Consider the following 24632-nt stretch of genomic DNA (forward strand, 5'->3'; position numbering starts at 1 on the left):
CTTAATATGTTATGACTAAAAAACAACATAGTAAGTCATATTTAGGAGATTAAATGTGTAAATTAAGAGAGCTCATAAGTAAAAAATTATGAGATACCAAGTCAATCTATGAAATGTGACACAACAACTTTTACGGTCTCATTAATTCAAGTAAAAATGGAAAGTCAGTATAAAGAGATACTAATTCAGAGTTGGGAGTTGAAAATAAAAAACTGTGAAAAAGTGCAATTTTGACTTTTTGGCTGTTTAAATTATGATATTTAAAGTTAAAATGAGAGGAAATCAATATAATGATATATTAAGTCAAATTTACGAGATAGTGAATTGAATCTTGGATTAACCATACAATCACTTTGATTTACTACATTTAAATACATTTTATATTCATGCATAACTTTGAATCTATATTTTCTGTACTTGGATTAAATGTTTCTTTCATTGTTTTCCATTATTTCCAGCTTTAAAACAAAAGTAAAAAGTTGATGACAAAAAAAATAATGATATGGTTTTTTTTTTTACTTTTTAAGATACATTACTGGTCATGCTGTCATACCAAAGAGCTGGTGGTGGATTTCAGACAGCGCCGACATTCTCCCACCACACCAGGGAATCTAGGGAGCGGACCTCGAGATTGTGAAATCTTACAAGTACCTTGAAGTTCATCTGAACAATAAACTGGACTGGACTGATCACTGTGTTGCTCTGTACAAGAAGGGACAGAGCAGTCTGTATCTGCTGAGGGGACTGAGGTCCTTTGGGGTGCAGGGGGCATTCCTGCAGGCCTTCTATGACTCTGTGGTGGCATCAGCCATCTTCTATGGTGTCGGCTGCTCAGCAGCATTTCGAGTGTGTTTCTCTCAGTGATTGTGATGTTAAATGTTTTTTTTCATGTATTGTGTCTTGATATTTGTCCATGTTGATGTTACAAATGGAGCTGATGTGACGCAAGTCAAATTTCAGACTTGATCTGACCATTAAAGTCTTATTGTATCGAAAAAACCCAGGTTGTACAATACTACTAATGTGCAATTTATAATAATACCTACCTACCTACCTACCTGCCTACCTACCTATCTGTCAGATTGTGTGTCTTTGTAGGGTTATAAAAATAGATCAAATATATATACCATAATTAGCTGTGCAATATACATTTCCACCTTTAATACTTTCACCTGGCTGCTAATCACAAAATTGGTACTGGTACTGGATGTGTATTTTGTAAATTGTAAATTGTGTAATTCCGAATTTTATTTTTAATTTTTTTTTATGCATGCTTCACAAATAAGATAAGATAAGATGTACCTTTTGTAATCCCTCTGGGGAAATTCAGGAGTTAAAGCAGCAACAGAGTGAGAATGAAAAACAGGACAGTATGGACAAGATTAAATTAATATTATGTACAGGTAAGTAACTGTTAAAACAAAAAAGGACTTAAAGAATAAAGGAATTAAATGAACATACATTTTGTGTCCGGGTTGTTAAATATATAATTACATTTATGTATACAGATACTGTAATCTTTGGCTCCTAACTTGCTGTAACAAATGTAAACGTCCCCTCTGTTGGAAGAATAATGGTATCCTGATTCTGCTCTGTCGAGAGCATGGGTGGGATGAGACGCGAAACGTGATTGAGTTTTACGTAAGTGACGTTGCCAGGGGGTGGGGGGGCTGCTGACGTGTGAGCCGGCCACAATACAAAAAGCGGCTTCCGTGTGACGTAGTTGAACAGTCAGCATTCTTTCTTCGCTGTAGCTGCTAGCTACCACGATCTGAACCGTCGTGTTTTACACAAAATTATCAAACCTTCTAGGTTTCAACACGACTTTTTGAGCTCCATTTTCTACTGTCTTTATTTTTATTTCACTTGGTTGACAAGGCAAGACTAACACTGACGTTCCCTTTGTAAAGGTAAGATGTTTTTCGCTGTCTTTCTAGCCTGGTTAACGCTAAGCTAACTCGGCTAACCGACCGGTGTGATTAGGAAGTTCGTGTTTTTGAAACCGACCAGCATTATTTGATATTTGAAATAAATGTGTGGAATTTACAATGTGTCGTAAACGGGCCTCGATCACGCGTTGATCTGAACTGTTTTGACGGTCAGGAAATATTCGATTGGATTCAAAGAGTTGTGATTATTAGCTGTTAGCTTACCGGCGGCCTGCTCAACAAAACCCCTCAAGATGTCGCTGTGTGTGGACATCCGGTGTCTGAACAAAGACCTCATAAAATCAGCTGATGAGATTTTCTCTGGTCTACGGTAAAATCAGTTGTATGACCGAATTCATGGGGTTTTAATCGATTATTACAATATACGCAACGTTATAAATCACAACGTATCAGCACTTATATATTTTTTCTTTTTGATAAATACTATCCTGCGATTATGGGATGGCAGTAAGGAAAACGTACTGGAATTGGGAATTGTTTGGCCAATTATTGAATTCCAGATGACCCTAAATTGGGTTCAAACGAACCCTTGCATAAATTCACGTGGATAATTCCAACGAGGCACATGTAATCCTGGTTTCCTGTAGCTCTGCCATCCGCCCGGTTTGGGTTAGATAAGGTGAGCCAGGGTACTTCGGGACAGTGATTGCCTGTGGTTTGTCGCTGAAGACGACTGTTTGGAGTTCAGTGTGGTGCTAAGGTAAATCAAAGGCACAAAGCGACTGGGAGATCAGACGGAGACACGGCTCCGCCATCGTAATGTGCTAACATCACCTAGCAGCTTAGCTAGCATTGACCCAGATTGAACGGAAAACAATGTCGCTCAAATCCGCCGAGCAGTTTCTAAGAAAATGTATACTTTAGACTCGTATTTTAACCGATTGACTATAATTTGCTCGATAACCCGTTAGCTGTCATCTAATGTGTTACTTTGTGTCTGTCTCTTCTAGATCGCTCTTTTCCCTCCCACTCCCGGAACATTATTCTTTTCAGATATACTTTGTCAAGCCGCCAAAGTGGAGAGTGTCGTTGCACCAGGGGGGCCTTCTCGTTTCAGGTATTACCATTACACATATCCCATTTTAAACTGATAAACAACTACAGCAGCTCAATAAAGCCATAGGCTCACAACTCTTAAGTTAAAACCTTTTTATTCTTTTTTTGTATCGCAGTGTAGGGGGAGGAGGTGGGGGTGCACCTCAGCACTATCCCAAGACTGTCGGCAACAGGTGATTTTTCCAAAGTTTCCTTTCACATGGAACACCTAGTCACAATTTTTTTTAAACTATATTTAAATCCATTACGGTTCCCACTCAGCTTAGTTCCACTCTTTCATTTCTATTTTCTGTCAACAAAATGGTGTCTCTGGACATTGTTATGACTCTACATCACTCCTGGTGGTTTTTTTAGAATCAAACAAATATTATAAATCCTTTTAGTTTTGCATTCTACTGCTTCAGCAGTGGTTGAGGTTGCTTCAGTTATTTCATTATCTGTTTCTTACAGACAATATTTCTGTTAGTATTGACATTATTTTGTGTTCATTACAGCGAGTTCCTGGGGAAAGCCCCAGGATCTGGCGTTCAGAGATGGGTACCTTCTCGAAGCACTAGACGAGATGCCAACTCCTCCAACGAGAAAGGGCAACATGACGCAATCTTCAGGAAAGTGAGAGGGTATGTCTCGAATAAAATCCAAAAATGTTTCCCCTCATACAAATAATAATGCATTTGTAAAATTCAAAGATGGACCTGCATGCCATTAAAGATAATTTGCTTTAAAGGGTTGTAAGTTTGGCCTTTGCAAAGAGTGACTTCTTTCAACATTGTCCCTCTTTTTTTTATAGCATACTTAATAAACTGACTCCTGAGAAGTTTGACAAACTATGCCTTGAGCTCCTCAATGTGGGTGTAGAGTCAAAACTAATCTTGAAAGGAACCATCTTGTTGGTGAGTATTCTCTTTCAGCTGTACGTATGTACTGTTCATTATATTAGAATTGTCTTTTTAATCTGCTGTTTATCCTTCAGATTGTTGACAAAGCCCTCGAAGAGCCAAAGTATAGTCAGTTATACGCTCAACTATGCCTACGCTTGGCAGAGGATGCCCCAAACTTTGAAGACCCATCAGAAAATCCAGGAACCTCTAAGCAGAATACTGTAAGTTTATATTTCAATAGGACTCCTATAACAATATGCTTGAATAGTGTCTAATATAACGCATTGTGTTTTTATAGACCTTCAGACGGCTTCTGATTTCCAAGCTTCAAGATGAGTTTGAGAACCGCGCCAAAAATGTTGAAAGTAAGTGAATTGCATTTGATACAGGTGTTTGGTTGTGCTAAAAAAAATAAATGAAATGATACAAAAAAGTAGTATTGTGGTCTTTCATACTTTTTTCCCTTTCTGCAGCCTTTGACAAAAATGACGACCCACTCACTTCTGAGGAGGAGGAGCAGCGCTCTATTGCAAAGCACAAGATGCTTGGCAACATCAAATTCATCGGGGAACTTGGCAAGCTTTCCCTCATCCATGAATCTATCCTTCATAAGTGCATCAAAACAGTAAGTTCTCTTCAAACCGTGTAAGGTGGAATTGATAACCTCATTTGTAATAACTTGATTAGATACCACTGTATATTTTTTCACAATCCCCTAAACATGTGTGAAGGAAATGGCAATTAAAGCATTACATTTTCCTTTCTTCAGCTTTTGGAGAAGAAGAAGAGAGTCCAACTTAAGGATATGGGTGAAGATTTGGAATGCCTCTGTCAGATAATGAGAACAGTGGGACCTAAACTCGATCATGCAAAAGCTAGGGTGAGTATCTGGGGAAGCAACCACATCTTGTTTTTAAACAGCCTTGTCTTTTATTAACAAAAACATTCTCCTTCCAGTCTCTGATGGATCAGTACTTCAGTCGCATGCGGTCCTTAACAAACAACAAGGAACTGCCAGCTAGGATTCGTTTCCTGCTGCAGAATACAGTGGAGCAGCGCGATAACCATTGGGCTGCTCGCAAGGCGTATTCTGACAACGGACCAAAGACGATCAACCAAGTTCGTCAGGATGCAGTAAAGGTGGGTCTACCTGAGCCACTTTTAGATGGAATTAAATGTTGTACCGTTTTCCTAGTACATTACTGTCTTTACTTTCTAAGTGAGAACAGTCCTGTCTGTATGCCCCCATTCTGACTTCATTCCAACTGCTTTACAGGATTTGGGTGTTTTTATTCCACCGTCATCTGATGGCATGAGGAATGAATTCTTCATGGAAAACTCCTACCTGCCACAAAGGATCAAGTTTGACAGGGAAACTCTTGGTGGGCTGGCTGATATGTTTGGACAAATGCCAGGTATGTCAGAACTTTAACCCCACAGCTATGAGTTCACTTCCTCCCCAATAGGGACTTGCCCATAGTTGAGTTTTAATGTTCGGTGTCCTGTTTTGTATAGGAAGCGGCATTGGTACAGGTCCAGGAGTCATACAGGACCACTATTCCCCCACCATGGGACGTCATCGCCCAAATCCACTCTACAACGGCCACATGGGAAATGGCAATGGTTCACACCAGCCTCAGTTTGAAGCTGGAAGCAAACCGTATATAAAACCAAACCAGGTACATGCATTTCATCTACATTGTATTTTTTTTTTACTACTCTGTTATAGCTACTCTAACAAGATTAGGAGATTTTTCTACAAGTAAACCTATAAAAATGTATATATTTTATTTGTCTATAAAGGGGCAGGGCTCACCAGTGTTCAACCACAAACAGAATCATGCAGTGCAGATGCAGTCTAAGGATTTGGCTCCACGTTTTGTCAAGAAGGGGAAGGTCAATGCTGATGAGGTACAATATAAAAGGGTTACTTATTTGGATTTTTTTTTTTTAAGGAATAGTCTGGTGTCTATATTTAAAAGTTGTATTGTTTCAGACAGATATTATTCAGCCTCAGTTAGGATGGTAAAGTACTGTAACTCTGGTATTTTACAAACTTGCTGTTTTTACCCCCTTTAGATCAGTCTGAGGCCCGCGCAGTCGTTCATCTTGAGTAAGAAACAAATCCCCAAACTGCAGCCACAGATTACTATGATTCCTTCAAGTGCTCAAGGACCTCCTCTTGGACAGGTAAGATTTATAGATTTTTAAAACATGTTGAACTGATATGATGACTCCAAAGAACATGCATTAATTCTGCTTCCTTTGTTTAGTCTCCACAGCTTGGCCTGAAAACCAATCCTCCTCCAATTCAGGAGAAGCCAGCAAAGTCTACTAAAAAACCTCCCCCAACTAAGGAAGAGTTGTGCAAGATGACCGTAAGTTATTATCGCTTTGTGATTTGTGTCATTATCACTATACTGCGTGTCCAGCATCAAATGTATGACCTTCCTTTTCCATTCTAGGAGACTTTGGTGGCAGACTACCTGAACAGCAAGAATGCCGATGAGGCAGTGAACGCTGTGAGGGAGATGAAGGCGCCGAAACACTTTCTGTCTGAGATGCTGAACAAGATCGTGGTCTATTCTCTTGATCGTTCAGATGAGGATAAGGAACATGCGAGCACCCTGGTCCATGCTATCTGCACCGAGGGTTTTGCCACTGGTGAAAATCTAATGCAGGTCAGTGTTCTTAGCCCTCACTTTTAAAAAAATGCATACGAACATATCCCATACTTGTACTCCCTGAATATCAAGCTGTTACTGGGTTCTTACACTTTCTTCTTTATACTTGTTAGGCATTTTTGAGTGTTCTGGACCAGTGTCCCAAGATCGAGGAAGAAATCCCACTGGTGAAGTCCTACCTGGCACAGTTTGCGGCACGTGCCATCATAGCTGACCTCGTCAGCATCGCAGATTTGGCCCATCACCTGGAGAACGGAGCACACTTCCCACTGTTCCTGCTCTGCCTGCAGCAGCTGGTCAAACTGAAGGACCGCGAGTGGCTGGGAGACCTGTTCCAGCTGAGCAAGGTCAACATGCAGAAGATGCTTCCTGGTACGTCCTCTGGTTTCAGTGATGCAGTACTAATAATATAATGTCTGTCAGTTTTCATTTTCCAGCATCTCTGGCTGTTACTTACTGGTGTTTTTATTCCCATAGAAATCGACCAGAACAAGGACAGGATGCTGGAGATTCTCGATGGGAAAGGTCTCAGCTTTTTGTTCCCACTGATGAAACTGGAGAAGGAGCTGCTGAAGCAGATCAAAGTAGATCCCTCCCCCCAGTCCATCTACAAGTGGATCAAAGACAACATCTCTCCGAAACTCCACACTGACAAAGGCTTTGTCAATATCCTTATGACCAGGTAAAATAGACTTTATTCATGAGCCATTAAATTATTGGTTCATTTGACCCCAAGCAACGTACTGCTTTTTTCAAACTCTGTGTTAATTTGTTTTGCTTTGCCAGTTTCTTGCAGTACATCGCTTATGAGATCAACCCTGACGATGATGAAGAGCAGCTCTCGGCACCCTCTAAGGAGCAGCTGGATGAGGAGAAGCAGCAGCTGCTGTCTTTCAAGCCTGTGATGCAGAAGTTCCTTCACGATCACATTGAACTGCAAGTCGCAGCGATGTATGCCCTGCAGGTTCACTGCAATACCAAGGGTTTCCCCAAAGGTACGTGGACACAGTCGAGGTCGAGTACAGCAGTGAAGATGTTAAATTTAAGTGCAGAATCTCTAATTGACTGCTGTTTTCTTCCAGGTATGTTACTGCGCTACTTTGTGAACTTTTACGACATGGAAATAATCGAAGAAGAAGCCTTCCTCTCATGGAAAGAAGATGTCACCCAAGAGTATCCAGGGAAGGGAAAAGCATTATTTCAGGTAATTTATCACTCTTAATATTTCTCTACAATTGACCGCAGTTAGGCCAATGTTTCAATGGTTTCCCAGATATGTGCAAGTGCCGTCTCATAGCAGTTTGGCGAAATTGTATTGGCCAGCTGCAGTACTGGGAAAAACAGCTATTGTGGCATGAGATGTTGAGGAATCAAGGCACACCTGCACACGGATGATTTTAACATGATCTATACAGATGCCTGACTAACCACATTCCATATGAATGAAACCCTAGTATAATCTAGCATGCAAGTAGACTCATTGTCTAAATCCAGTTAATGTGTTGTCCTTGCATCATAACTAACTTAAGCTTGTGGTCTGTTGCAGGTGAACCAGTGGCTGACCTGGCTGGAGACAGCAGAAGAAGAAGAGTCTGAGGATGAAGAGTACTGAGGAACAGGCCAAAGCCATGTGTTATCAGGATGCAATGAATTTTTTTTTTTTACGTCTCCTTATGCTCCACCCCCCCCCCCCCCCCCCCCTAAACTCTAACTCCTCCCCTCTCCTTGTTTATGAATATTTTCCAACCACTGTTACAATTCATTCCACTATGAAATGTTTTGCCAGATCAAGCCAGCATCACCACCATAATATTCATATTGTATTTATGCTTTCCTTTCTAATCTTTGATATAATTTGATGTCCTGCAGCAGATCTTTTATACATTTCACTCTTGGGTTGTTTTCTTTAACAGTAGGCAGTATTTTGCAGGAAACCGTACCAGCACCAAACCTGACCCATTTATCACCTTTTACATCTGGTAGGAGTCACCAAGTGCTGCCATAACTATCTACTCAAAAACTGTTTACAAAAGAGAAAAGGCTCTAATGTATTGCAAAGAGACTTCTCTCATTGTTTTGTCTGCAATTGTTAAATCAGTTTTTAGATGCACTTTGCTCAACATCATGAGTCGTTGCAATAGTAAGATACACTTTTCTTGATTTGTTAAAACATCTCAATTTGCAGTTTTTGGCTGCCATAATTATTATGGTTTTCTTGTGCTAAAAAGCAGAACATTCTGTCTGAATTCAAATGATGTGGATTTGACAATTACTAACGAAAATGGGCTGTTTTGATTTGCACAGTGATTTCTTTAGTGACCCACATTAAGTTCAAAGAATCAAGAGCTTTTTATGTACAAAACTTTTGTGCTGTTAGGAATTAATCTGTGTGGCCTTTTAATTTATCAATTCATATGGATATACCTCTAATGTATCTCGGACTATACTTGAATGTCTCGGTTTCAACATCGAGACAGCCAAAGCTTAGTTTCCTGTGCAACAGTTGTTCACCACCATGAGTGGAAATTTTACGTCAGTTTGCCATATTTGTCAAGTTTTTAAATGGTCTTTTTATCTTCATGAAATTACAAAGAATGTACTGTATGTGTACACTTTCTCCTTCTTTGGGGTGTCACTGTAATGTTTAGTGCAAGAAGTTAAGTGTACAACTACAGATCAACCTTGAATAAAGTTTAACAGTTCATCTCATTGTCTTTGAATTTATTGACGCTTTGAAGTTTTTAGCTGCATGATTGGAAACTTAAGGGTACACTTGAACTATTTAAACAATATATAATTACTGATGTTTCTCAGATTGTGCTTGTTTTAATGACATTTTGCACAGCAGTAGACAGCTTAAGTACGGTACACAAGAAATCTTTTTTTACTTGTACTTTTAATCAATGCTTCTTTGAACTTGTAATCCACTATACTTTTGTACCTTTTTTTTTTTTAACTCATTAATGTGAAATATAATCAACACTTAAATCAGACTTTAGTTACACCTGGAGTAGTTTCACAAGCTACTCTACAGTGTACAAAGTGATTCATACTAGCTGCACTTTAATGCCTCAATAGTTATAATGTATATTCTGAAATAACAATTTGAATATTTACTTTTTGCTACTGCAAGTATATTTTGTAATTTTACCTGAGTATTCCTACACTTATACTCAAGTACAAGCTCTGAGTACTTCCACCTCTGGTACTATTTATTTATTTGTTTATTTGAAAAGGGACCGTGCACATTAATTAACATTCTCAATGTAAACATACACTAAAAATGTAAATGTGCCAGAGTTAGCCAAAGCTAATTTTCATCCGTAGTCCCCCGGCAGGTCAACACATCAACTTACACATTACAAAAGAGTAAAGACAGAATAAATACAAATGGCCTAGAATGAATTAAGACAGCTATTAATGAGTGCAGTTTTGATTGTTTTTAATCCATCTCTTAAGTGTTGTTTTAAATAACTGATAGCTGGTGCTGTCTCTGATTTTGTGTGGAAGGCAGTTCCAATAATTTGAGGCCCGAACTGAGAAGACTGTTTGGCTAAATTTACTATGTCTGTACTGTACAACACAGTCTCCCCTGGTGGCTGCCCTAGTTGACCTGCCACTGCTGCTCTTCTGTTGAACAAATTCATCCAGTGGAGGAGGTGCAAGCCCATGTAATATTTTAAAAATAAGACAGGCATCTAGATAATGTAAAAAACTGTCAAAGCTAAATAAATTATATTTTGTAATGATATGACAGTGGTGGTAACTGATAGGTTTTTGATCTAGTGTTTTTAAAGTTTGCTTATAGAGGGTTTCTATTGGTTTAAGAGTTGTCATGTTTGCTTGGGACCAGCTTGTGTAGCAGTATGATATGTGAGAAAAGATCATGGCATGCATAAAAAGTTTAGCTGCCTCTGTTGTTAAGTATGGCCTTATATGTCTAAAATTAGCCAGATTATATCTGATGGTATTAGCCACCTTTTTAACATGCTTTTTAAAAGTTAAGTTAGAATCTAGGATGATGCCAAGGTATTTAAAATCAGACACAACCATGAGCTTTTCTCCTTTAATATAGACATCAGCCTGTGGTGCACTTGAGGATCTCTTAGAAAAGAACATACAGACTGTTTTATTAATGTTAAGATGTAGATATGACCTTTCTAGCCAGTCAGAAACATGTACCACTGATGTACAGTAACTAGAAAATCAAACAAAGATGCTAATTATTCATTACCTCTGCCCGTAGGGACTTGGCTTTGGCAGCTGGTTACAGGTCCCTCCCGGGCACCAGACCCTCTTACTGCTCCTAGTACTAGCATGGGTTCCATGCACGGTCTAAATGTTGATGTGTATATTTACATGAGGAAAAGGTCCTTTGTATCATGCATCTCTATTGAAGTATTTAATGATAAATCAATTTAATTTTACAAGTTGTATCACAAAACCTATATCATAGTTTTCAATTTCTGAATCCAATCCATTTTACTAACAACTTGGGTTTAAATTATATAAGAGGTTGTTGCAACAACTTTCAATTAGCTTCAGAATGAAATCAAATGTTCTATCGGCTGTAGGGTCAGGTTAGCTGTAGGAGAAATGATCAACATGTCTTAAGTTAAGGACACTATCGGCCATTTCACCCAACCCTTACACCCTCTCCCTACCCACCTCCACTCCGTTGGCATGTACTGTCGGCCACATAAGTGCTGTTCCAAACAAACAAGTGGGAAGTGGGTTACCAAGCCCTCCAACTGCGAGTGTGCGGTTGCGGGTGAGTTATCAAAAATTAAGTTCTGATCAACTTGTCCAAACAAATAACCCCTACGTCCTGGGGTCAGGTACAGATGATAGGAGAATTCATCTGCCAACCAGACATGACTTATTTTTCTTCCAATGAACTTTTATTTTAAGAAATACCTTATTAAAGAAGAATCCTGACGTCAAAACAAAGTTGACACTATATCTATTTTGGTCGGATAGAATAGAATATACAGGAGCAGAATGTAACACCCCACATCTCACACAACGCTTGCTTTTTAAATTTATTTGACATTTTATTGAAGCATCTTCCCATTCTTGGGTCAGTGTGTTGTGCGACCATATGAGATATAAAAAAGGCATTTACACCTTTTAGTTCATTTCAAAACATTTGATCTGTCTTTACCAAAACATCTTTAACAACACTTTTAACAAAACACAGCAACTGTGAAAACAGAATTCCAACAGGACGTTAGGAATACACCCGAAGCTGTGCCAACAAAAACTACACTTTTCTAGACTAATTTCCCAGATATCGCACGGACAGAAATCCCTGCTTGTAATAGAAAATTAAAAATGCAGATTTTAAGAGTTTTCTGTGGATGAAGACTTAATCGCTGTCGTCATTGTTGGAGGCTTCACGTTCAGAGCCGTTGTCCGAGCGGCGCGGGGAGCCCTCGTTATCAGATCCCGCTACAGATCCTTGGTCAGACGCTGCGGCGGGCGAAGCCGGCCGGGACTCGTTGTCAGATCCTGACCGACTCTTCTTGCTTTCATTGTCAGACTGCTCTGATTCAGACTGTCGCTGCACCCTCCTCTTCTTCACTGGACGGTCACTCCCAGAGTCGTCAGAGCCCGCAGAGCGCCGTGGGCTGCCGGCCTCGCTGCCTGAGCGGTTTTTAGCTCCATCTGACTCGCTGTCAGAGGCAATGCGCTTCCTGTGGCTGCCATCATTATCTGATCCTGAACCACTGTCTCTTTGTTGTCTGTAGGGGAACAAAGGCACTCATTAGTTTTCTGTTGATATACACAATTGTTTTAGGTGTCAATTCTTCCTTTAAACATTTATGCGTTAACCTTTCTTCAGCTATTTTCAGCCCATCCTCATCTGAAGATGAATCAGAAGAGGAGATGATCGCCTTGGACTTGATCTTTCCTTTGAGAGACGGTGGAAGGCGCTCAGGCTGGGACTAAAAAATAAATAATACAAATGTCAAATTTGCAGAAATAAGGACAAAAAACATATTTCCAAAACAACCACAACAAAAGAACACAGAAAGAAAACTCAAAGTACCTTTTCAATCCTCTTGCGTTCTTTGGGTTTACGCTGCTTCTTGGGCCGTGATGATCCCTCCTCATCATCACTGTCATCGCCTCCTTTAGCAGGTCTGTAATGCAAGACAACATTTGCTCTGAGTAACTTATCTGCCTCATTCAGCAGTCAAGAAAAAACCCAAGTGCAGCAGACTCACTTCCTCCTCTTTTTGCGTGACTTCTTCTCTCCGTCCTCGCCCTCTTCCTGCTCGCTGCCACTGCCGCCCTTTCTCTTCTTCTTCCTTCTCAGTTCTTTCTCCTCGTCAGAGTCATCGTTGACAAACTCATCCATGTCGCCTCCTTTCTTGCGCTTAAAAAGTTTAAAAAAAACAAGTATTGAGTGTGTTCCCCACGCTCTGTTCTGTTAGGGTCTGTTGATCAGATTGTTGTTAATGCAGAAATACTCACACGTCCTCCACCGCCCTTTTTCTTTTCTTTGGCCATTTCCTTTGACCCCTCTGCAAAGGTGAGCAGGTTCTTGGTCTTCTCCACGTACAAAGCTCTCTGCTCCAAGAGCTTCTTCTGGTCCTGCACCTCTTTGTTGCGCTTATCCGTCTAACAAAGTTTGAGGGCGACAACCCAACCGATTAATCACTACTTAGGTGTACCTCAAAATGTAATAGAAGGACCTAGCCATGTTCAGTTCAAATACCTGTTCTTTCATCATCTGCTGGCGAAGTATGTCCCTCTCCTGTTCTTGTTTGGCGCGAAGCTCCTTCTCCTCCTCATCCTGTTTTCTGGCTCTCGCCACGTGATACTGAGCCTGACTCAGCAGATCAGAGCACTGCCTGCAACCCCACAACAAACACAAACACACTGTAAGGTAAAAAATAAACAACAAACATGTATCTGTGAGGCTTAAACTGCATTTGTACTGAAAAAAACCCAAACACTTATAGGTCAATATCTATGGAGTAATCAGAACTAGATCATATAAAAAGTCTACATATTATAGCATCAGAACAGAAACAATTGTAGCTTTCAGAAATAATTTAAATCTTACTAAAAAAATCACAAAATAAAAACTCTGCGTGTTTATAAACTGTGAACAGAATGAAATCAGACAAACCTGGCCTCAGAGGCAGCGAGAGCAAGGTCAAACCTCATCTTGTCGCCAGCCTTGCTGAGGTAACTGAAATACCTGTGAGCAGAGGAGGAGGAGATAATCAAATTGCAGGATTACACAGAACAGCCAAAAGATCCGACTTTAGGGGGAGGGGGGAGGGATAAATCAAGTCTAATACCTGTGAGCCAGTTCTAGCTCTTTGACAGCGCTGAGGCACAGCCTTCAGGTTGCTCTTCTCGTCTTTCAGCACGAGTGTGGCCAGCCTCTGAAGCACCAAAGCCACGTTGAACATCAGCACGGTGTCGCTGGGTGCCACGTGACGGGCCTTGTTGGAGAGACATCAGGGAAACAACGTTATACTCTCCTCATATTGTAGCATAAGATGAAGGATTTTAATTGTTTTCTTCATGTTACCTTCAGGAGCATCTGCTTGCAATCTTGGAGTTTCCCACATTTGAAGAGCGCCCTCGCAAGGTACAGCAGCACTTCTGTGTTCTGATATTTGTAAAATTTCTTCAGGCAGTTCTCGTACTGTGGAGCAGAATAAAATACTCAAATGTACTGAAAGACCTGAAAAAGATAATCATTTGGGGGAAAAATAATCACAAGTGAGGCCCTTACCATCTGCACAGCGCTGATGTACTGCTTCTGCTCCACATAGATGTGAGCTAGATTCAGCCAGACATCACTGATGTCTGCTGTAGCCTCCCTCACCTGCGCAAACACGTCACGAGCCTCTCTGTAGAAGCCCTTGTGAGCGAGGACGGCACCTGGACACAAGGTGTTTAAGTTAGACACGTCCTACATATACAGTTTAACAAATAAATGAGAACGTAAATTTAAACGCACCGATTCCATTGGCAGCGTAGAGGTTTTTAGAGTCATTTCGGAGGACTTGTTTGTAAATTGCCAGGGCTCGATCCTGGTGTCTCTTTTCCTGTTAAGTCAATAAACACACTTACTCAGTTTTGGGATCCATAATTCTTCTTCACACACAATTAAGGGTTTCCCACAGTGTTTTGTCATAGATGCATCCCACCTTTTCCCACACATCAGAAATGAATACATGACATGAAACATAACACTTTTTATAAGCGGGTCCACAATGGGAAAAAAGCTGCACCTTCTCCCGGTCTCTGGTGGGCTGGTGCAGGGTCTGCAGCCATACGTTTCCAAGAGCCAGCATGGAGTAGGTGTCGTTCTGAGTGGACGGCTGCTTCAGAATACGCTCAAACTTCTTCTGACCCGGACCCCATTCCTGTTTGGCCAAGTGGAGGTTCCCTATCAGGGACCAGGCATCAGGGTGATCCTGCACCAAACATCAGATAATGTTGAGTTTTGACACACATTTGATTGAATTCTGTCATGATATCAACACAACAGGTGAAAAAACTACCTGATTGATCTGCAGGGCCTCTTTGAACCAATCAGAGGCTTCATAGAAATTTCCTTTGTCGCGAGCCATCGCTCCGAGACGCAAATAACCTGGGGAACCAAAATTCCAACAATCCCTCACTGAGTACAAACCGTTTTTTATTCTTTATCATATGGTGTTGCTTATAGTGCTTACAGTCCACATAGTTAGGATGCTCTCTCAGGATGTTTTTGTAGAGTTTCTCAGCCTCGTGGAATTCACACATTGCCTCATACAGACGGGCCAGATTGTAGGAGGTGGTGACAGAAATGGCGTTGTAGTAATGCTCGTCGTGCTCCCCCTCAGCTTTGGCCCGCTCGAGAGATGCGAGAAAGTATTTCTGTAGGAGGGAAGACATGACCCATTCTTTAAATACCACTATTGTCTTTGCTAAAGATGCACAGTTTTGCACACTTAATAGTCATGGATCCCACAATGAGAGACATTGCACTGAGCAGTACAGTCAGTGAATTTAGCTCTTTTACAGTGTCATGTTAATACAAGCTGTGCTGAATATTGACAGCTACCTTTGCTTCGCCTAGGTTGCCCAGTCTGAAGTGAAGAGCCCCGAGGTTGTTGAGGATCTCGGGAGGCACGTCGGCCTGCACCTTCTCCTGCAGGATGCGGGTGGCCGTGCCGTATGCAGACAGTGCTCCCTGAATGTCGGTCTGCTCCAGGATCTGAGCCAGCTCGATCCACGCCTCCACGTCATCTGGATACTGCTCCGTCACCTTCTTCAAATGACCCTGGGGAACAAAGACAGTCACTTTAAAGCTAATTCCAGACATATTTTGAGAGGCTAGTACAGTGTAATGTCTTAATAAGCCGTTATATTACAATAGTGATAATATACTCTGTAGAGCAAACGTACTTTGGCGATGTCTCTCTTGTCCTGATCGTCAGATGTTGCATAGAGAGACCCAAGAATTTTCATAGTTTCATAGTTGTTGGGGTAGGCCTTCAAAACCTTTTCAAAGCACTGCGCAGCATTCTCTTTGTCTCTTCGATAAACATACATCTGCCCCAGGCCAAAGAACGGCAACACAAAGGTGGACGAGGCAAACTGAGTGGCCTGGTAGTAATACTGAAAAGCTTGGTCATAGTCCTCCTGAAGAGGAAGAGAGCAGAGACATCAGAGAGATACAGCGAGAACTCAGTGAATAAACAGTAAGCTGCGTTGGTATCAGTTAAGATTTTACCTGCACGTGAAAGGAGCGAGCTAACTGGTAGCAGCTCTCAGCCTGCATGGCCTCAACCTCTGTGTTATGGAAAGCGTGAAGAGCCAGATGCTGCACTTTACTGTAATCCTGATAGAAAACACAGGTGTGAATAACAGTTAATAATACATACGTTAAGAACTGTGTCCGTAATTCAATGAAAACCCAAACTAGTGACTACCTTTTTGAAGAAAAAGTGGTTGGCCAGGTGGTTGAGCACCATGGGGTTGCTGGGGTCGATGGTGTAGGCGCGCGATAGGAGCTGCACGCCGTTCTTGATGGAATCTGCCTCCTTGCTGTTGAGTTCTAAAACCGCCAAACCAACCAGAGCTCCAACACATTTTGAATTCAGCTCCAGGGCTCGACCAAATGCCAAACGAGCCTTCTCCAGTTTGCTGAGCTTGACAAAACAGTGTCCCATCCCCAGCCTGACCTCAGCTGGACAGGGACGCAAGGACAAGAGGAAAGATAGATGAAAAAACATCCATAACACATATCCGAGTATGATAACTGTTTGAATTGTAGTAGCATGAAATAGAATCTGGCTGATATATAAGCAAATAAAAACAGTCATATTTGTTGAGAGGTATGCAAAAAGCAGTTGCAATGAGAATAGAGTAGTGTGTTACCTGGGCAGCCAGGGTTTGTACGTAGAGCCTTTTTGTAGTAAGCCAGTGCTCCTCTGTAATCCTTTTTATTGAAGGAGATGCAGGCCTTACCTGTTGAACAACAACCATTATTTTAGTACTAAAATCACAGTGTTTAAGATGAATGACTTCTTTTTTTATAATAATCTTACCAAGCAAAGCAGGGATGTTGTTGGTGGACTGGTTGAGGACAAAGTGGAACTGAGCATCGGCCTGGTCCATCTTGTCTCCTTCCAACAGGCAGAAACAGGCTCGTCCCAACAAATGGTTCTAAATGATTACAGAGCATGTAATGTTTACTTTGTAATGCAAAATAAGGTGAACAGTAGTATTTTTCTCTCATTATCAGTTTTTTCCTGACCTGATCATACATGATGATCTTGTCTGCCATGGTGTACAGCAGGGTGGCCTGCGTGATGAGCTCTTTCTTGGCATCTTTGTTTTTCTCTTTACGTGCTTGCTGGACATAATAAGCTGCCAATGTGTCCAGACAGGTCATCTGGTCCTTCTCATGGTCTCTGTAGTCAAGATTTCCATCGATACGAGCTGCTTCTAAAAGCTTGACAAAATCCTCAGTTTTGCCCTGCTTGTAGTACTCCAACTGTAAGAGACAGAGTGATGTGATACATTTGAGTGTGTTACCTGTGTGGTGTTCAATTTAATCACCAAGCTAACAGTCTATGTTACAACTACATATATTATCGATAGAGAGTCTTTAGTAGCTTCATCGACTCACCGCCAAAGCGATCCAGATGTGCAGCTGTGTATGCTCCTGCTTCAGGATACTGATGACCTCGTCTCCTTCTGGCAGCTGGTCAAAGTCAAGCTCGATGACCTGCAAGACACAATTTATTTAAATCACTGAGCATCAATGTCTGACAAAATTCACATTCAGTATACATGCCCATTTCTATAATGTGTGTTTTATGACTCTTTCATTAAAACCTTGTTTTGATGAATAAATGTAAGGTATTTAATTCACTGAGTAAACTAAAATATCATTAGTATTATCTATTAACCATCGGTCTACTGATTTGACAGATGTTTTGTTCATTTTAACTGTCAATTTAACATCAATGCAACTCAACAGCAGCACAAACCTCAGTCTGGCATTGGGATCATCAGGATATCGACATCACATTAATACATTATTTATATGTTAATGATTGCAACAACTAATATTATTGATAGACATCGAACATGTTTCACGTGATATAAATAACTTCTGTGTTGTATAACACAGTGTAAGGAGGATGCAATAGAAAGTTAGAATACTGACTGATGCTGTTGCAGGTTAAAATACCAAATAGCTTGTGATTTTCACTTAAATTAGCTTTTGGGTTACATGTGAATTGCTTCATTGAGAAGAGCTTTGGTAGAAAACAATAACTGAGCTAACAACTTGCATAAGAGCCTAAGCTCATATTTCTGCTGACAGTAATCTAGTTTACTAAAGTAACTTACGTTACTTTTGTACCTGCAGCTAAAAAAAAAAAGTTTTTAAATCACTGACATTTAGGTTTCGGGTGAACTCACTGATATCTTAATATCTCACTGATTACTTTATATTCCCGCTGCAGCTAAATGCTAGCCAGTGTTAGCATTAAATGCTAGCAGCGCAGCGAGGTTCCCTTAATCAACAAACAAAATACATCAAGTTGAGCCGAGCTTTACCTCATCGGTGTCCCGTAAAGGGATTTCGATGGAGCCCCGAGACATCTTGGCCGAAGGGAAATCCACTGTGAGGGAGAATTATTAAAAAAATATATATACAAAATCTCCAGCAGCCCGTTGTCTGCCGATGGCTACTTCATGCTTCCGACAGGAAACACACGGCGCAACGAAAATGGTGTCCGGGCAGGTTGATGGGGATACAGAAATCGTTCCTCCTGGAGGTGAACACTTGTTGTCCTTTCCTGAAAACACGGTTAGGAAAAGTAGTAACCGAATATGTATATATGTATATATATATAACCTTTGATTGTGAATTGTTCTGTAACTTAACCATCTCTGACTCCAGGACCTTCAAAACCAGAACACAGTTCATTAGGTAAACAACACGAACAGCAAAAACCTTTTAATACAACAAGGACATTCAAGACATTCACAACTTTGATGAAATAAATCAAGGTTTGTTTTAAAAAAATGGTGCATTAATAAGCTGATAACTTTGCTTAACTTTGAAATGCTTGATACTAATCAAATAAGGTTAAATGATTTACCTCTCACTGAAAACTACATTCAAATTTGACTGGTTTGTCTTTTGGGACAATTACGGACCTCAATCATGCTGTGATTCTCCACATGACAGTTCTTCATCTTATCCATGAGAAGGTCTTTCTACACAGAAACATTTGAAAGTAAAGTTAAGAGACAAAATAAAATGTTGACTGATATTTGAAGGTGAAAATACCCATATAAACCAACCGTTGCAATTTCTCTGTCTCTCAGTGTCAACATAACCAGGGTTTCCTCAAGCTCGGCCTGTGAACATTTAGACGTTTAACTCTCAATTCAAATGTATTGAGCCAAGGAGCCAAACTGGATAGTTTGGCTCCTTGGCTCAATAGAAATTATACAAATGAATTAATACATTTTTAAACTGCTCATAGAATTGTATGTTTGGATGAGTTACAGGCAACACAAGTTTACACTTACAGTTACGGTAGTCTCTTCAAAAGGATTTTATATATATATATATATATATATATCTCCGGGATTACTTTAGTGGGTTTGTTGAAAACTGAACGGATTCTCTATGAATTTTCTCTCAAATAAAACTATGTAGCTCAAAGTTTCAGCAGCAGTCGATGAAATGTACCCCTTACATGTACATGCAGACTGCGTTTTATTATGTTAAACCGTTGAATCTAAATGGGAATGTATTAATTGCATTATTGTCACAGACAGGGGTGAGGTGAGGTGGGGGAGGAGGGATGGGAGAGAAGGGGCTGGGGGGGATGTCAGCTGGTTTTGATGTGAAGCAGTGGAAACAAGCATATGGGCATTTTGGACACTTCTTGTGCAAACATCACAGTGAGTCAAAGGAAAAAATGATGAAATTTTACCTCCTGATTTAGAATTTAGCACTCTTATTTTCTTTTGAGAAGAGCTGTTCCGGACTAAGAGGTAACATTTTGTCGTTGTTATTGTTTCTCTTCTAAAATATTTATTTGATCGCAACTTGTTATAAAATAGACAAAAGCAGTGACCTAAAATGTCATTACAGACATGATTTAACCATGTCATCCATGTTTATTTACTATATACATACAATATGCATTTTTAGCATTGGATATTTGGTTTAGCTGTTTGGGGCTCTTCTTCAAAACATTTGTTTAACACAGTGTTACCACCATAATGGCTTTTTGTGTGCTAATACACAACACATTTTTCCTTGTAGGATGTCTACCACTGCGTTCATGTAAAAATGCAAAGCAGTCAGATCTGGAGAGAGGTCATTCAAATTGTACATGCATCACTTCCCATCTTTGATAGCAAATCAATTTGAATGTGTGCTTCAATTCTTATCTGTCTTTCTACTCTGGGTTTATTGCTTTTGACATAACAATGAAAGTAAACATATGCAAAACTTCTGATTTTCATTATGAAATCAGGTCATGTAAAAACATCTCCAGGGATTCAGGAGAAACAAGCACAATGTCTGATGGCAATGATGGTGAGTGTTGGAGTTACTTTGTTCTTATATCAAACAAATATCTATAGAATACTATTGTTATTTTAATGTATACTTCTGTGCATGAATGTATGCTAACCAATCTTGAATCAGCTGGCAGTGGGACAAGGGATGTGCTCGAGGACAATAACGACACAGGTGGATTCTCTGAACATGAACTCCTTGACATCATGTATAATGCATGTAACACCTCCAACACAGGTATGCTTTTGTAGATTAGATCAAAAACACATTGAAATAAGGACATGGGCTGTGATACATTGCTCCTGCGTCTCGCTCATCATCAGGCGAGGTGTTGGCCTCCACCATTCTGCAGTACCTGCAGACCATGACCACTCAAAGTCCGGAGCAGGACAGACTGGCGGCCCTGCGACTGCTGCTCGACCCAGACTGTCAGGACCCTCATGTGAGCAGAGAGACTTTCCACTCCATCATGAGGGAGTGGATCGCACAGTGCAGCCAGGACAGGTGAGATACTCATCAACTGGTTAATCACTTAATCTGGATTTAGAGACTACCTTTAAAAGTAATTGACAACCTGGACATTGGTTAAACGCTGTTGTGTAGAGGTATTCCCGATTAAATCCAATCACATTTTTTATAATGTTGTGAAATGCAATCAACCAATACGAAATGCAATCAACCAATACATCTCATAAAGAGCAAAACATTTCAGAGGATAAAAAAACCATGGTTATGATCTGCTGGATAACTCTGTGCAAAATGGATGGATTTTTTCTAACCCACAAGTCTATATTTGATGTCTACTGTGTTGCTTTTTTCTCATAAATCACTCTCCCTCCCTTCCCTTTTTGTGGCAATTTATCTAGGTGATAATGATAGTCTAAAAAGTGTATTGTTAATTGAGGATTTTATAAATCAGCATTTCTGTTTCAGTTCTGATTTGGACAGCACTCAGGTATCTTGGCCGGACTCCTCTAAAGGGCCCGTAAATGGTAGGTGGTGACTGTTTTAATCAGACTTTTAAGAAACTTCACAATTAAAATAAACAATGTTTTTAATAAACCTGATCTTCTTTCAGGACTGGATTTCTCTGGTGCTTCTCCAGAAAGCCACCAGTGTCCATGGTTTGTTATCTCACTCCTTTAATTACTGCATGTTACCTCCTGTAATCAACGTGTTGTCGTTCTTCACCAAACACTGTTTTTTTGGCTGCAGTGATGGAACAGACCTGTTGGGCACAGTGACTGAACTGAAGCACGCTCACAGAAAGCTGAGTGAACAGAACAGCAGCCTGCTGAGGACTGTGGCTCAGTGTGAAGACGTCAACCTGCAGCTCTCTCTGGAGGTCACTGAGCTGAGATCAAAGCTGACCAGGTGAAGGATTAATACCTTCTTATTCTTTAAATGAAATAACTTTCTTCCTTCATTTAACTCCACTGACAGTCTGAAGTATTATACTGTGTATGTTGACCAAAGCACATCATTGTCTGCTTCAGTTTCATTCTTTCTTGTAATCATTAAGGTGTATACTTCCCTCACAAACCTTAACACAAACTATAATCTGTAACAACAGACAACAAAGATAAACATCTTACATTCAAGATCCCACATAAACAATAAGCAGGTCCAGATCTGTACCAAAAATACATTTTAACTCAGATTTAAGGCAAAATTTTTAACGAAACCTGACACAGATCACATTTGAATGACATGTCTCTAAGCTACTGGCAGATTAATAAGTAAAATTAATCAAATCATCATCTACAACAAATATAGTGAACAATTTATACTGCAGCTAATTGACGAAAACCAATTGATCAGTGTCTCTGCCTGGCCATCACATCTGTCGTGCACATAGTTTAAAGACTTAAACATCGAATGTTATGTTTATACCCTTCTATGTTTTATATTTGTATTGACTTGTGTATCTTTTTATATACATAAACTTGTATATTTGGCTGTTTTGGTTGTGAGTAGAGGTGAATAAAACAATTAGCTGTGATGTGTTTTTGTTTGTTGTGTGCAGTGCTCAACGGTCAGCAGTGAGGGCCAGATCCCAGACAGAAGAACTGGAGGAAACCCGCCGTGCGTTTAAAGAGGCTCAGGAGAGAGCCAGCCGCACACAGAGCAGCTGCACCAAACTGGTACAACATATCTCCATCTCCCAGTGACCTTCTAAGTTGCATTTTTCATGGCAACAATTTATATGTGAATCTTTTATCATCTTCAGAGCAATGAGATTGAATGCCTGAAGGTTCACATTAGGAGGCTTGAAGACAAGGTAATGTAGATCTTCATGTAGGTCCAAAATGTATTATTTTATGTCATTCTCCAACAAATAATTGCACAAAATTTCAATTGTAGTCTGTTATTCTCCAAATGAAAAATAATTTTAACAAAATCTGTGAGGTTTTTAGTTACCTCGTCTCCTGGGCCTTGTACTACACTTGCCAGTTTTTAATCTTCTCCGTTAGGAAGCTTTCTACTGCTGCTTTGTAAAAGTTGACTTTAAAGTTTCATTTGTTCCCTTCAGTAATAAAGTTGTTTGTGAGGAAGGTAGAGATGTGAGAAAACTATGTCTGAATGTTTGTGATGCTGATTCCCAGGAAGCATAAACTGATTATTAGCTTAACCCCAACTACTGCTCTGCTGTTGATTAGCTCCCGATATGAATGCTCATTGCTGTATGTAATCCAGTCGATAATGGATCTAGAAAATATAAGTTGATGTTTTCTCCTTTTGTCCTCCTAGAGTGAGAAACTGACCTTTGAAAGAACATGTTCTGAAGATAGTCTCAACAAACTCAGGAAGGCCAACACTGAGCTGAGGGTAGGAACAGATCAGAAAGATGCTTAAGTGTTTCTGTAAGTTAAATACGTTTGAATTGAGAGTTAAACATCTAAATGTTCACAGGCCGAGCTTGAGGAAACCCTGGTTATGTTGACGCTGAGAGACAGAGAAATTGCAAAGGTTGGTTTATATGGGTATTTTCACCTTCAAATATCAGTCAACATTTTATTTTGTCTCTTAACTTTACTTTCAAATGTTTCTGTGTAGAAAGACCTTCTCATGGATAAGATGAAGAACTGTCATGTGGAGAATCACAACATGATTGAGGTTCGTAATTGTCCCAAAAGACAAACCAGTCAAATATGAATGTAGTTTTCAGTGAGAGGTAAATCATTTAACCTTATTTGATTAGTATCAAGCATTTCAAAGTTAAGCAAAGTTATCAGCTTATTAATGCACCATTTTTTAAACAAACCTTGATTTATTTCATCAAAGTTGTGAATGTCTTGAATGTCCTTGTTGTATTAAAAGGTTTTTGCTGTTCGTGTTGTTTACCTAATGAACTGTGTTCTGGTTTTGAAGGTCCTGCAGTCAGAGATGGTTAAGTTACAGAACCATTCACACCAAGTTCTTCTGAGGTACTTTAAACATGTTCACATCTACATGCATTCTACGTAACAACACAACTTAATGACCCATTAAAACCCATTTTCCATTATTTAGGGAACATTTGCACAAAATAGGCCTACACAATTGATTTCATCTAATGTTCCTGGCAGGTATGAGAGACACTGTATCAGTTCTCAGACTCTCTACAGCCGAGATCCTCCAAACCACCGCTCTCTTCAGAGCGAGATGCACGATATGCAGCAGGTAGACGAACACGCTAAACGGCAGATTATCTTTTCATGGTGCTGGTATTCCATCTCATTTTACTGTCACTGCTCTTTGTCAGCAGCAGCATCACAGAGCTCTGGACAACATAAGCCTCCAGTCTCTGCAAACACACAGCGATGATATTCAGAGCATCATCCACAAGATCAAGTCTGCTGAAATTACTCATCTTCTGCACAATAAGTATCCTCAGAGGGTGAGGACAGAGTCAAAAAGATGATAATTATAACATGCACTTAACTGTTTGTGTATAAATCACTCTGGTGTCTTCTCTCACACGCAGGACTCTGCCCCTGTAGAA

At 40.1% G+C, this 24632-nt stretch overlaps 3 protein-coding genes across 3 annotated transcripts; 2 read left to right on the plus strand and 1 right to left on the minus strand.

Moving 5' to 3' along the window:
* The first annotated feature begins 2903 nt into the window (after positions 1–2903).
* eif4g2a (eukaryotic translation initiation factor 4, gamma 2a) lies at positions 2904–9274 on the plus strand. The gene is made up of 19 exons (XM_063881349.1): positions 2904–3006; positions 3500–3625; positions 3796–3898; positions 3979–4107; positions 4185–4251; positions 4360–4511; positions 4656–4766; positions 4844–5026; positions 5163–5301; positions 5402–5565; positions 5690–5797; positions 5966–6076; positions 6160–6264; positions 6352–6567; positions 6684–6942; positions 7048–7252; positions 7357–7565; positions 7653–7774; positions 8117–9274. The coding sequence occupies exons 6-19, from the start codon at positions 4428–4430 to the stop codon at positions 8180–8182; spliced, it is 2082 nt and encodes a 693-aa protein (XP_063737419.1). The 5' UTR covers positions 2904–3006; positions 3500–3625; positions 3796–3898; positions 3979–4107; positions 4185–4251; positions 4360–4427; the 3' UTR covers positions 8183–9274.
* A 1685-nt stretch (positions 9275–10959) lies between these two features.
* Positions 10960–18839, minus strand: ctr9 (CTR9 homolog, Paf1/RNA polymerase II complex component). Its single transcript, XM_063882172.1, is given in 24 exon segments — positions 10960–12314; positions 12406–12518; positions 12623–12716; positions 12801–12952; positions 13051–13197; positions 13295–13430; positions 13712–13783; positions 13887–13921; positions 13923–14033; positions 14123–14239; positions 14330–14478; positions 14558–14645; positions 14832–15017; positions 15105–15193; positions 15279–15462; positions 15650–15868; positions 15994–16230; positions 16322–16429; positions 16521–16777; positions 16969–17058; positions 17139–17256; positions 17348–17587; positions 17723–17821; positions 18661–18839. Coding segments are annotated over 24 exon segments (3462 nt in total). The 5' UTR covers positions 18706–18839; the 3' UTR covers positions 10960–11938.
* Positions 18840–20646: 1807 nt separating this feature from the next.
* LOC134862876 (inositol 1,4,5-triphosphate receptor associated 2-like) lies at positions 20647–24630 on the plus strand. The gene is made up of 15 exons (XM_063880976.1): positions 20647–20665; positions 20777–20884; positions 20971–21151; positions 21581–21639; positions 21726–21771; positions 21863–22021; positions 22674–22791; positions 22878–22928; positions 23399–23476; positions 23561–23617; positions 23705–23764; positions 24020–24075; positions 24217–24310; positions 24393–24514; positions 24615–24630. The coding sequence occupies exons 1-15, from the start codon at positions 20647–20649 to the stop codon at positions 24628–24630; spliced, it is 1224 nt and encodes a 407-aa protein (XP_063737046.1).
* Positions 24631–24632: the final 2 nt, after the last annotated feature.

This window comes from Eleginops maclovinus, chromosome 4, assembly GCF_036324505.1.
Source record: "Eleginops maclovinus isolate JMC-PN-2008 ecotype Puerto Natales chromosome 4, JC_Emac_rtc_rv5, whole genome shotgun sequence".
Classification (NCBI taxonomy): Eukaryota; Metazoa; Chordata; class Actinopteri; order Perciformes; family Eleginopidae; genus Eleginops; species Eleginops maclovinus.